General features: G+C 64.9%; 1 protein-coding gene across 1 annotated transcript in view; it reads right to left on the reverse strand.

Moving 5' to 3' along the window:
* Crocc2 (ciliary rootlet coiled-coil, rootletin family member 2) overlaps positions 1-13,065 on the reverse strand; it is a 71,768-nt gene that overhangs the window by 24,841 nt on the left and 33,862 nt on the right. The window contains 5 exon segments of the mRNA XM_048344316.1: positions 1,064-1,207; positions 4,471-4,584; positions 8,412-8,588; positions 11,435-11,604; positions 11,948-12,075. Of these exon segments, the coding sequence (XP_048200273.1) occupies positions 1,064-1,207; positions 4,471-4,584; positions 8,412-8,588; positions 11,435-11,604; positions 11,948-12,075 (733 nt within the window).

The following is a 13,065-nucleotide window of genomic DNA, read 5'->3' on the forward strand; positions in this document are numbered from 1 at the left end:
TGCTGAGGGACCCACCCCGCCCTCCTGCCCCTAGTCTGGGCGCTTTACTTCCCGCAGGGCTGCTGACCCGTGGGCTGTGGAATCTACTGGAAGAAGCCCCTTTTCTCCAGGGCCAAGGTAAACAGCTGTTGTGTTAAATCAGCTCTCTTCCTCTCTGGCTCTGCCCCCTGTGGCCCGGGCTGCTGCCCTGCCCGCCAGCCTCGACCGGGGCCCACCTGGGCTCCCTCTAACGCCTTTCTTCCAACCCAAACCCACGTGCCCTCCGTCCTCCGCCCTTCCAGGCACCCCAAATCCTGTCAAAGGGCCTCAGAAACACCTTTCCCTCTGCCGGCCTGCTGGGCCCCAGCCCAGTGTAGCCTCTCCTACCCCAGTCCCCCCCGATCACGTGACCCTGGGGCCTCTGTGTCAACACCAGGGCCTGTGCCTGGGATCCCTACTAGCTCCCACCCCTCCTGCTGAGCCCCGCCTCACCCCACTCCTGCGCTCCTGGCCGTGGGGTCCACGCCGCGCACGTGGGGGCAGAGCCTGGCTCCGCACTGCCTCACCTGGGTTTTCCCCCAGGTCCTGCCGGGCCTCTTGGCCGAGTGCCCGGCTACCCCCAGTGCCGGCCACGGCTGTTTGCAGGCAGGCCATGGGAGGAGGCTGCCGTCGGGGACCGAGAGGGGCCTGCATCAAGCCGGGTTCTTAGCTGTGTGTGAAACGAGCTGGGGGGGGGGGGGCGAGCACGGGGCCTGGGCCACGGATCCGGCCAGCCTCCCCCAGGTGGCATGGCTTCGAGTGTCCCACCAACAGCACTGTGGACGGTCCTGGGAGGACCCAGCCCACCCACCCCAGGCCACGGGCGACGCCCCTACCTGCGTAGGACGCAGCGTAGTCGAGCTGGTACTCTCTCAAGCCGAACGCGCCTTGACGCTGGGAGCCCGCACCTTCTTCCCACCGAAACGCGGGCCCCTCTCCCTCCCTCCGCTGAGCCATTTGACCCATTCACATCAAGTGGGGGGGGGGACGCCCCCAGTGCCCGCCCGCCCGTCCACACCTCCTTCCGGAGGCCGGGCCCCCTCACCTCTCTCTGCGCCTGGCTCCTCTCGGCCGCCAGCTCCCGGAGACTCTGGCGCAGAGCGGTGGCCTCTCTCTGGTGCGTGGAGATGGCCTCCTGGAACCGGGCCTGCAGGGCCCTCAACTCCTCCGTCAGGGTGCCCACGGCAGCCTGCGGAGGCAGTGACCCCGGCCACTGGGGAGGCCGGCCCGGCCCGGGCAGGGCCCTCCCGCTGACATCAGGGGGCCAAGGCTCCCCGGTGCCCCGCTTTCCTGGGGTCCCCAAGCTCCCACCGCACGGCGGGGGGGCCTAGGACAAGGGCAGGAGGGGTCGGAAGGGGCTATTTGGGGTGTGAACAGGCCACCCTATAAAGGCAGTGGAACTCGGGGGGCCCTAACCAGGCAGCAGGGCTGAGGCCGGCCTCTGCTCTCACCAGGCGTGCTGCCTGCTTAGGCCTAGCCGGTCCTGCGTGGGGACAGTCCCCCCCCACCGCCCCCCACCACCTCACAAGAGGTGCCCCAGGCCCCTCCCTGGGGTTTGGACGGCAGCTGAGGGGGAGGCAGAGCCGGCTGCTGCGGGTTCCCGTACCCCAGCCTCGAGTGTGTGGAATGCCTGGGGGGCAGGTGGGGTGAGGGGGCATCTGTTCCCGCCGACCACGAACGCGGGCAGAGCTGAGCTTGCCGGTCAGCCCCCCGGGGCCAAGCCACCTGCTCACCCTCAAGGAAGCTGCTGCCACGGCCAGGCGGCTCTGCGGGCTCTCCCCACCCAGCAGCCCGGCTCGGCTCTCCCCGCCCGGCAGCCCGGCTCGGCTCTCCCCACCCGGCAGCCCGGCTCGGCTCTCCCCGCCCGGCAGCCCGGCTCGGCTCTCCCCACCCGGCAGCCCGGCTCGGCTCTCCCCGCCCGGCAGCCCGGCTCGGCTCTCCCCACCCGGCAGCCCGGCTCGGCTCTCCCCGCCCGGCAGCCCGGCTCGGCTCTCCCCACCCGGCAGCCCGGCTCGGCTCTCCCCGCCCGGCAGCCCGGCTCGGCTCTCCCCACCCGGCAGCCCGGCTCGGCTCTCCCTGCTGCTGACCACTGGGCACCCAGAGGAAGCTCGGGTCCTCAGGCTGACAGGCCCCTTTCTTGATCGGCCCATGGCAGTGTTTGAAACACCTCCTCACCAGTTCACACTGGACGCAGCATGCTGAGGCTAAGCCAGCCTCCTGAGAGGACCATCCTCTCCTAATCCTGAGCAGGGTGGACGGGAGGGTGGACACAGGGGTGGGCAGCAGGGGTGGACGGCAGGGTGGACAGCAGGGGTGGGTGGCAGGGGTGAGCAGCAGGGGTGGACAGCAGGGATAGACAGCAGGGTGGACAGCAGGGTGGACAGTAGGGGTGAGCGGCAGGAGTGGGCAGCTGGGTGGACAGCAGGGGTGGATAGCAGGGGTGGACAGCAGGGTGGACACAGGAGTGGGTGGCAGGGGTGGATAGCAGGGTGGACGGCAGGGGTGGATAGCAGGGGTGGACAGCAGGGTGGACACAGGGGCGGACAGCAGGGTGGGCAGCAGGGGTGGACAGTAGGGGTGGACAGCAGGGTGGACACAGGGGTGGGCGGCAGGGCGGACAGCAGGGGTGGGCAGAGGGTGGACAGTAGGGGTGGGCGGCAGGGTGGACAGCAGGGGTGGACAGCAAGGGAGGACAGTAGGGGTGGACAGCAGGGGTGGATAGCAAGGGCGGACAGTAGGGGTGGGTGGCAGGAGTGGATGGTAGGTTGGCAGCAGGGTGGACAGCAGGGGTGGATGGCAGGTTGTGGAGCAGGGTGGACAGCAGGGGTGGACAGCAGGGTGGATGGCAGGTTGTGCAGCAGGGTGGACAGCAGGGGTGGACAGCAGGGTGGGCAGCAGGGTGGACAGTGCCCAGGCCACCCCTCCCAGCAGCAGTGGCCATGTTTGGGATAGGAAGGCTTTCCCTTCTGACTACAGACATGGGGCCATGGTCACTGTAGAGCCGGGTGAACCGGTGGGAGGTGGCACGGTGTTGCAGGAGCCCTTGGCATCATGTGGAGAACCCGTCCCCATCCCTGTATGCTGCAGGCCACTGCTCAAGGTCACTCCCGTCCGTTCAAGGTCGCCTCTATCAGTTCACGGTCCCTCCCATCAGCTTCCGCTCCTGCTCTGGGCAAAGGCACCGTGGAGGTGCTGCCTGTGCCCCCCTGGGCCTTGCCGTTCCTCTCCACTGGCACAAGTCATCTTGGCGGCGAGGTCGTGGCTCCGTGCCCTGGCAGGGCCCCAGCCCTGCCTCTCCAGGAGGCTGCAGCGCTGGTGGGGGCCCTGGGGACGGCTGCGGGGGGCAGTGGTGACTCAGGCCAGGAGGCCCCTCTGTGTACCCCTGGCTTCAGTCCCTGTCACCCCCAGCTGGGGCTCCCGGCCGTATTTCCCCCCTCCGCGGGTTTTATGTTCTACTTTCTGAGCTGAGGTGGCAAAAGAGCCCCTCACGAGCCCCTCAGGGAGCCCTGTTGGCAGGCCCGGCCCCAGCCCGGGGGGGCCTTGGCCAGCAGGCGGGAAGGCTGTGTAAGCAGCGCTCCCGCAGAGGCCCCTGGAGCTGGCCGCTGCCGCTTCCCAGGAGTCAGGAGGCTTTCCTGGTTTTCCGCCCACAGGGTGGAGCAGCCTGAGCAGCTGGAAAGGAAGCCACAGCCTCAGGGCCCAGGTCGCAGCCCGCCCCGCCCAAGCACCCTTCCAGGCCTGTGCCCAGGGAAGGGCAGCCCCGGCCCGGGGGGCAGAAGCTGGGGTGTGTGTGTGTGTGTGTGTGTGCGTACGTGTGTGTGCAGGTGCATGGATACACACCTGTGTGTGTGTGAGGCTGGGAGCACAGGGGCTCTCTGGGGAGATCGGCAGAACTGGGTGAGCCCGTGGGCTGCCCTGTTTGGTGACGGGGATCTGGTGGGGAGGCCTGCAGGGGTGAGGCCTTGCTCCTCCCTCCACACAGCACTCTGGGATCGACCCCAGTGTCAGAGCCTCGCCCCCTCCCCCCCGCCCCCTGCCAGATGCAGACAGAAGGAGCAGCTCTGCAGTCGCTGAGGACTTGCAGGGGACATGCCGGCTCCTCCTCTGGAAGGAACCTGCAGCACTCAGCCCCGGCCTCCTGGTGCACATCACCACCCTGAGCTCCCGTGCCACCGCCGTGCCGCCCAGCCGGTGGGGTGCACAGCCCTGGCTCTGCCGGCTGGTGTGTGACGCGGCTGGCCCTCTCCTCCAGGCCTCGGCCGACTTCCAGAGCAGGGAGCCCTCGGCCGGGCAGAGTCCCGAGACCCAGGGGGGCTGTGGGAGGGGACCTGAACGCAGCCCAGAGAATCGTCTCCTCTAGCGGGGACCCGAATGTGCTGGGGAAACTGAGGCTGGGGAAGGCAGGGGGACTGGGCAGGACGGGGGTCCCGGGGCCGGGCCCGGCCCTCGCCTCACCTCAGCGTGCGCCTGCCGGCTCCGGGCCTCCTGCTGCAGCCTGTCCAGGTCCCGCACGGCTCCCCCCAGCTCGTGGCTCAGCTGGGTCTTCTCCGCTTCCTTCACCGACAGCGCCTGGGCGTGGGGTGGGGGTGCCGCGAGAGAACAGACCTCAGGGGAGATGGCCAGGCCTCCCTTCCCAGGAGGCCTCCCCCCTCTTCCACCCTGCAGGCCCCTCAGCAAGGTCCCCATCCTGCTCTTCCCCAGGGCGGATCTGGGCCTCATGACCCCCCGGCCCCCAGCTCTCCAGGAGGAGCCAGTGACGGGCCGTCGTTCCCGGCAATGCTCGCCCCGTCGATGTGTGAGCAGGACACACAGCCTGGCCGGGGAGGCCGAGCTCGACTCCCAGCTCCGAGGGGGACACTGCTCCTCAGCAGGGCTGCGGGCGGACGGACGGACGGAGGGAGAATCTGGCAACGCCCATCGGATCCCGAATGCTGTTCTCTCTTCCCAGGCCCACCGGGAAGGGCAGCCTGGAGACTGCGTGCACCGAGGCACAGTTCAGCGTCTTATCAATCTGTTGGCAACAGAGCCAGAGGTAGGGGCTCGTGCCCGCAATCCTAGCCCCACGGAAGGCAGAGGTGAGCGATCGTGGTCCAGGCCAGCCATGGACAGAAAGCACAGCCGCCCAGCTGAAAAGAACTAAAGCCCAAAGGGCAGAGGGCAGGGCTCACGCAGCAGAGCACCTCTCCCGCAAGGGCAGGGACCTGAATCCAAACCCTGAACACCCCAAAACAGAACTACAGTGCAGTGGTAAGTGCGGGGCTTCCTTAAGTTGTTTTGGGGTGTGTGTGTGTGTGTGTGTGTGTGTGTGTGTGTGTGTGTGTGTGTGTGTGTGTGTGTTTGCAGGTCCTGGGGCCTTGGACTCGGGGCCTGAGCACTGTCCCTGGCTTCTTTTTGCTCAAGACTAGCACTCTGCCACTTGAGCCACAGCGCCGCTTCTAACCTTTTCTGTGGATGTGGTGCTGGGGACTCAAACCCAGGGCTTCGTGCATGCTAGGCGAGCGCTCTACTGCTAAGCCACCTTCCCAGCCCCGGGACTTGCTTAAGTTTTATGATTCACTCCAGTGAACTGCGCCATTGCAGTCCCGCTGGCCAGAAGTCAGAGCCCCTGGAGACACGGCTGTTGCAGCAGCTGGCCTCTGCCGCGGGGTCAGCTAGGCTGGACTGCCCGTCACTGGTAGGTGCTGTGCTGACTCCAGGAAGTCAGCGTGAGTGCGCACTGCGGCCTCGCAGAGGAATGTAAGCACACTGACCACAATTCCCCACGAGCAGGGAGAGGCGGGGCGGGGGGGGGGGGACAGCGTGGGGGGCTCTGCCTCCAACGGCATTCAAAACCCCATGCTTCCTCCGGGCCCTCCCCTTCCCGGAGCTGGGGCTCGCTCGGTTCTTCTCCCTGGGGCCCTCCCGCGGTGCGTGAACCCGCCCTTCCTGGCCTTCGAGGGCCGGAAGTGTGGCACCCACTGGGGTGAGGGCTTCTCTTTGCAGGTAGACGTGAGCAGCCCCTGCAGACCGTGGGCCCCCAAGCCACGTCCCGCCTCTTGCCCTGGGTCCACACAGAAACACCTATCTCTGCTAAGGTCTCCTGGGAGGCCTCGGTCCCTGGGAGGTGCACGGCCTCGGCGTTGAGTCCCCCCCCCCCCCCCCCCCCCCGCCCGCCGTTCTCTGCCCCACCCCGGCTGCCTCCTCTGAAGGGCAGCGGGCGGGGCAGGCGAGGGGCCGACGGGGCACGCGCTCCCCGCGGGCCCGGCCTGCTGTGACTGCGTGGCCGTGGGTGCAGGTGAGGCTGGGGCTCAAGGTGCTGTCCGTCTCCTTAGCCTGCTTTCCTCAGGCCCAGAGGGGCCCCGAGGGGCTGGGCCGGCGGCGGCATGAGGGGCGGTGTGGCCCCGCTGGTGGCGTGGATGGGGCGGGGGCTGCCTGGGGCCTGAGCGGCCACCTGCTCCCTCGGGGGCACTGCCCTCCAGAGCCTCGGGTCTCACACCCAGGGGCCGCCCTCCCTTTGCCGGTGAAGGCCCGAGCCTCCCGCCGCTCTCCCTGGCTTGTGACTGGCTCTCCCAGCCCTCTTCAAGTCACCCCTGCTCTGAAACCCCACCACGCCCTGCATTCCTGTCTGTCCCGCCCACGTGCCGCCGGCACCCCGCAGAGGGCGGGCTGCCCCAGACCTCCCTCCACGCCCCCTCCGCCTTCCGCACCTCCTCCAGGGGCTCTGCTTCCTACCTCAGGAGGCAGAGAGGCAGGTGGTGACGAGGAGGGCCCTCGGCGCCCCGTGCTGCACCCCAGACGGGAGATGGACGCGTGAGGACCCCAGATTTCTACCACTGAAATGGGGCTCCTGGCAGCCCGTGGAGGGCTAGCGAGGCGTGCAGGGTCCGACAGGAAGCCCGGGCTCTTCCAGCCTCTCCACCCGCTCCTCCCCTGCAATTCCTAGCGTGCAGACGTGTCCTTTCACCCTGGCCACGGGCACACGCATGCGTGCACTTGTCCGCTCCGTTCCCCCAGCAGCGAGCGCGTCACGGAGTCCCCGGGCACTGGAGAGGTCGGGACTCCACGGCGGCTTTTTAGGGCCTTTCTGAGCCGCGGTATGTGGGATGGAAGGATGGCCAGGGCGGCTGAGAGCTGTGTCTGGGCTGGCGGTCCGGATGGAGACGGACCGATGGCAGAATGGCTGAGTCGTCAGGTTGAAGGGACAGAGCGTGAGCTGCGTGTGTGGACAGCTGGGTGTGTGTGTGGACAGCTGAGTGCATGGACAGCTGGGAGGATATTTCAGTCAGTGAATGAAGGGATGGGTAGATGGTCTGATGAGTGGCTACACGGATGACTGGGCAAGTTAATGGACATGTGGGGTCAGATGAGTAGATGGACACCTCGGGTGTGGACGTGGGGTCAGATGAGTAGATGGACACCTCGGGTGTGGACAAGTGGGTGGACGTGGGGTCAGATGTGTAGATGGACACCTCGGGTGTGGACGAGTGGGTGGACGTGGGGTCAGATGAGTAGATGGACACCTTGGGTGTGGACGAGTGGGTGGACGTGGGGTCAGATGTGTAGATGGACACCTTGGGTGTGGACGAATGGGTGGACGTGGGGTCAGATGAGTAGATGGACACCTTGGGTGTGGACAAGTGGGTGGACGTGGGGTCAGATGAGTAGATGGACACCTTGGGTGTGGACAAGTGGGTGGACGTGGGGTCAGATGTGTAGATGGACACCTTGGGTGTGGACAAGTGGGTGGACGTGTGGTCATATAGGTGGGTCGACACCTCGGGTGTGGACGAGTGGGTGGACGTGGGGTCAGATGAGTAGATGGACACCTTGGGTGTGGACAAGTGGGTGGACGTGGGGTCAGATGAGGAGGTCAACACCTCGTGTGCCATGCTTGTTCTTGTATGCAGTGTATGCACGTGGGTATTGGGTACGTGGAAAGGAGGACGGATATTCAATTGGGTGGCAGGATGATGCCCAAACGAGCAGAGGAATACCCAAGTGCCCCGTGGGTGGGTAATGGGTGAGAAGTGGGGTGCATGTGTGATGAATTTAGGGATGCGTGGTTGGTCGGATGGATGTGTGGTTGGATGGGTGTGTGGGTGAGTATTTGTGTGGATGGATGGACAGATGGACAGGTGGACAGGTGGATAGCGATGTGAATGAGTGGTCCGGTGAGTAGGCGTGTGTACACATTCATAGACGTGTGGATGCTACATGGATGGGCGGCTGGACGGATGGCGGGTGGATGGTTAGATGGATGTGTGTACAGATTGATGAGTAGGTGGGTAGCTGTCTGTCTATCAGGACTGCTGTGGAAGACTAAAGCAGCGGCACCAGTCATCTGGGGTGGCCCCAATGCAGCCCGGTGCTGGGGCCAAGAGGACAGTGAGGTGGGAGAGAACCCTCCGCCTCCAAACCTGCTGCATCTCATGCTCCAACTGGAGGAGGCTCTCATCCCGCTCCTGTTTCAGGCTCTGAACTTCTTCCTCCAGCGCCTCCTTCTCAGCTGCACTTTTGGCCATCAGCTCTTTCTTCTGCTTTAATTGGTGTGCAGCCACCTCCTTCTCCTCTGCCAGGGACAGACTGAGGGTCTCCTGGAAAAAGCAAAAGACACACTGTGTGGTCAGGGAAGTGGAGAGAAGTAGGCATCTTCGGTCCCAAGTGAGATGCACCCCCCAGAACACCAAGGCTGGATGGGCCTGTCAGCTGCTCTCCCCCGGGCTTCTCCAGAATACCCCAGGCAGAGGCGGGGAAAGGCCTCTCTTGGTCCTGGCATCCACCATCTTAAATTAATCTAACAGGTCCTAAATGTCTTCTGGACCTCTACCATGACAGTCCCCATGACAGGCAGGGGTGTGGATGGATGCGGGTGGATGGATGGATAGATAGATGGGTGGATGAATGGGCAGCTGGGTGGATGGGTGAATGGTGGGTGGGTGGGTGTGAGGATGGGTGGATATGAGGATGGTGGGATGGGTAGGTGGATGGGCAGATGGGTGAATGGGAGGATGGGTAGATGTGAGGATGGGTGGGTGGTTGGATGGGTGAATGGGGAGATAGGTAGATGTAAGGACGGGTGGATTTGAGGATGGTTGGATGTGCGGGTGGAAGGTGGATGGATGGATGGGCAGCTGGGTGGATGGGTGAATAGTTTGATGGGAGGATAGATGGGTGGGTGGATGTATGGCTGTGAGGATGGGTGGGTATAAAGATGGGAAGATGGATGGACAGATGGGTGGATGGATGGATGGGTGAATGGGTAGATGGATAGATGGGTAGATGGGTCGATGGGCAGATGTGTGGACATGATGGCAGATGGGTGTATGGATGGATGGGAAGGTGGGTGTATGGGTGTATGGATGGGTGGATAGATGGGTGTATGGGTAGATGGATGGATGGGTGTGTGGACGGGTGGGTGGGTAGATGGGTGGATAGGTGGATGTGAGGATGGGTGGATGAGTGGATATGAGGGTAGATGGCTGGCTGGGCAGATGGGTGTGAGGGTGGATATGAGGATGGGTGGATGGATGGATGTTTGGGTGTATGGGTAAGTGGGTGGATGAGTGGATGGGTGGATGAGTGGATAGTTTGTCCTACATAGGCACGGGACCCTGTCTAGTCTCCAGCCTTCAGCCAGGGCAGCCAAGTTGAAGGCCTGGGCCTGCACACGTGTACCACTCCTGTGACAGCTTCCCAGGGGAAGGCCTGGGGCAGCTCCCAGGAACTGAGGACAGTTCACTGTCCTCTCCCACCCCTTCCAAAGAGAACATGGAAGATCCCAGAAGCGGCCAGCAGGCCCCGGAGGTGGACCTTCTCCCTCCCGGAAGCCCCGGAGGTGGGCCTTCTCCCCCCCCCCCGCCACGAAGCCCCGGAGGTGGGCCTTCTCCCCCCCCCCCCGAAGCCCCAGAGGTGGGCCTTCTCCCTCCCAGAAGCCCCGGAGGTGGACCTTCTCCCTCCCAGAAGCCCCGGAGGTGGACCTTCTCCCCCCGCCCCCCCCGAAGCCCCGGAGGTGGACCTTCTCCCTCCCAGAAGCCCCGGAGGTGGGCCTTCTCCCCCCCCAGAAGCCCCGGAGGTGGGCCTTCTCCCTCCCAGAAGCCCCGGAGGTGGACCTTCTCCCTCCCAGAAGCCCCGGAGGTGGACCTTCTCCCCCCGCCCCCCCCGAAGCCCCGGAGGTGGACCTTCTCCCTCCCAGAAGCCCCGGAGGTGGGCCTTCTCCCCCCCAGAAGCCCCGGAGGTGGGCCTTCTCCCTCCCAGAAGCCCTGGAGGTGGACCTTCTCCCTCCCAGAAGCCCCGGAGGTGGACCTTCTCCCCCCGCCCCCCCGGAAGCCCCGGAGGTGGACCTTCTCCCCCCCAGAAGCCCCGGAGGTGGGCCTTCTCCCCCCCAGAAGCCCCGGAGGTGGGCCTTCTCCCCCCCAGAAGCATCCGGTGACCCCGGAGGTGGGCCTTCTCCCCCCCCCAGTGACCCCGGAGGTGGGCCTTCTCCCCCCCAGAAGCCCCGGAGGTGGGCCTTCTCCCTCCCAGAAGCATCCGGTGACCCCGGAGGTGGGCCTTCTCCCCCCCCGAAGCCCCGGAGGTGGATCTTCTCCCCCCGCCCCCCCGAAGCCCCGGAGGTGGGCCTTCTCCCCCCCAGAAGCCCCGGAGGTGGGCCTTCTCCCCCCCAGAAGCCCCGGAGGTGGGCCTTCTCCCTCCCAGAAGCATCCGGTGACCCTGGAGGTGGGCCTTCTCCCCCCCAGAAGCATCCGGTGACCCCGGAGGTGGGGCCTTCTCCCTCCCAGAAGCATCCGGTGACCCCGGAGGTGGACCTTCTCCCCCCCCCCAGAAGCATCCGGTGACCCCGGAGGTGGACCTTCTCCCCCCCAGAAGCATCCGGTGACCCCGGAGGTGGACCTTCTCCCTCCCAGAAGCATCCGGTGACCCCGGAGGTGGGCCTTCTCCCCCCCCCAGTGACCCCAGAGGTGGGCCTTCTTCCCCCCAGAAGCCCCGGAGGTGGGCCTTCTCCCCCCCAGAAGCCCCGGAGGTGGGCCTTCTCCCTCCCAGAAGCATCCGGTGACCCCGGAGGTGGGCCTTCTCCCCCCCCGAAGCCCCGGAGGTGGATCTTCTCCCCCTGCCCCCCCGAAGCCCCGGAGGTGGGCCTTCTCCCCCCCAGAAGCCCCGGAGGTGGGCCTTCTCCCCCCCAGAAGCCCTGGAGGTGGGCCTTCTCCCTCCCAGAAGCATCCAGTGACCCCGGAGGTGGACCTTCTCCCTCCCAGAAGCATCCGGTGACCCCGGAGGTGGACCTTCTCCCTCCCAGAAGCATCCGGTGACCCCGGAGGTGGGCCTTCTCCCTCCCAGAAGCATCCGGTGACCCCGGAGGTGGACCTTCTCCCTCCCAGAAGCATCCGGTGACCCCGGAGGTGGGCCTTCTCCCTCCCAGAAGCATCCGGTGACCCCGGAGGTGGACCTTCTCTCTCTGGAGCCGGGCCAGGTCCTCTCGGTGGGCCGACGCCATGCTCTGCAGGGCCTGCTGCGTGTCTCGCTCCTTCTGTGCCAGCTGCTGCTGCAGCCGCTCCGTGTCCCACCGCAGCTCCATCTCCTGGGCCTCCCAGTCCCTCTTCAGCCGCTCTGTTTCCACTGTGAAGTGACAGGTGTGTCCCCAGGGTGCCTGGAGGCCTCACAAATCCCCATGGGGAGAGGGTGCCTGCTCTGTGCGTGGCCAGCATGTGGCGAGGTGAGCTGAGAAGAGGCACCGACACGGGGGGGGGAGGGCACTGGCTACACCCCACTTCCCAGCCTAGGACCAGGGCCGGGGCGGACCGAGGGGGGCACCTGTCTGCATCACACAGACGAGGGGCAGGCCGATTCCTCCAGGCCTGGGCTTGTGCTCCCCTGGTGTTGAGGGAGTGAGAGCAGCTGGGGCACTGGGCTCCCCCCAGGGCAGCTGGTGGGGGTAAGACAGGGGGACCCCCCCCAGCACCTTGCAAGGCCTGTCGACCCAGCTGGGCACTCTGCACCTCTCTCTCCAGCTGCTCCTGTTGGGCCTGCAGCTGCTTCACCAGCTGCTGGGCCGAAAAGAGGTCGCTCTCCAGAGAGTCCCTCTCGGCCCTGCAAAGGAGCATGGGACAGCGGGCCATCATCCGTGTGTCCCGGCCAGGGGCAGGAGGAGAACCCTGACAAGCAGCCGTCTCTGAGAATGATATACGTCAGGTGGAATAAAAGGGCAAATGCAAAAAAAATAAAATACTCAGAGCAAATAACTCAGAAAACAATTATAGTCTTCTTAAGCAAGACAGAAAACCAGAAGAAAAGGGGGAAAACAGAAGAGGCCAACAGATACAGCCAGAGGGAAGGGGGCTAGGTTTCCAGAAAAGATTCCACAAAGACAAGCAGCAGAGCTGTAAGAGTCTGTGCTAGATGCAGAACAAAGGGTAACATCTATCCTATACAAAGAGCTCCTACCAATAAGTGGCAGAAAGTCAGTTGATCCTACAGAAAAATGAGCATTATTCACAAAGGAAAGATGGGTCTCTACAAACACGGAACGTGCTCCTCTTGACTAGAGTCCAGAGAGACTCAGGTCACGGCCAGCAGTGCTGCTTGTCACATGGAAGATTAACCGGAGCTCAGAACGGTAGCAGCGTCCGGTGTCGGCAGGGACTGTCTTGGGGGACAGACGGGGCTCCGTTTGACTTGGTCAGTCTGCCTCTTGTGGGCCTTCCGGAGAAACGCTGACAGTGCGTCTCCCAGGGCTCTCATCGTGGCTTCCCTCAGGCATTAATTGGACTTGACCAAAGTGCCAACGAGTGGAGAACGTTTTGGGAACGAAAGCCCATCTAGCCTCGAGAGCACGCAGGTGTTAACAAGGATACGAAGACTCTTCTCGACGTTCCTGCCGTGGAAGGCGTCACCCCCAAGACAAGCTGTCACCCCCCAAACGAGCTAGAGCCCCACATGCAGCATGCCGTGGAGTCTTTGTGCACACAGGCCCCATCGGCCAGAACACACCTGTGACAACACACACCAACTCACACCAGTGCCTGCTCCCGGGAGGGTGATACCACAGCCTGCCTGCCTGACCGTGAGTCCACCAGGGAT

This window comes from Perognathus longimembris, chromosome 4 (genome assembly GCF_023159225.1).
Source record: "Perognathus longimembris pacificus isolate PPM17 chromosome 4, ASM2315922v1, whole genome shotgun sequence".
NCBI lineage: Eukaryota > Metazoa > Chordata > Mammalia > Rodentia > Heteromyidae > Perognathus > Perognathus longimembris.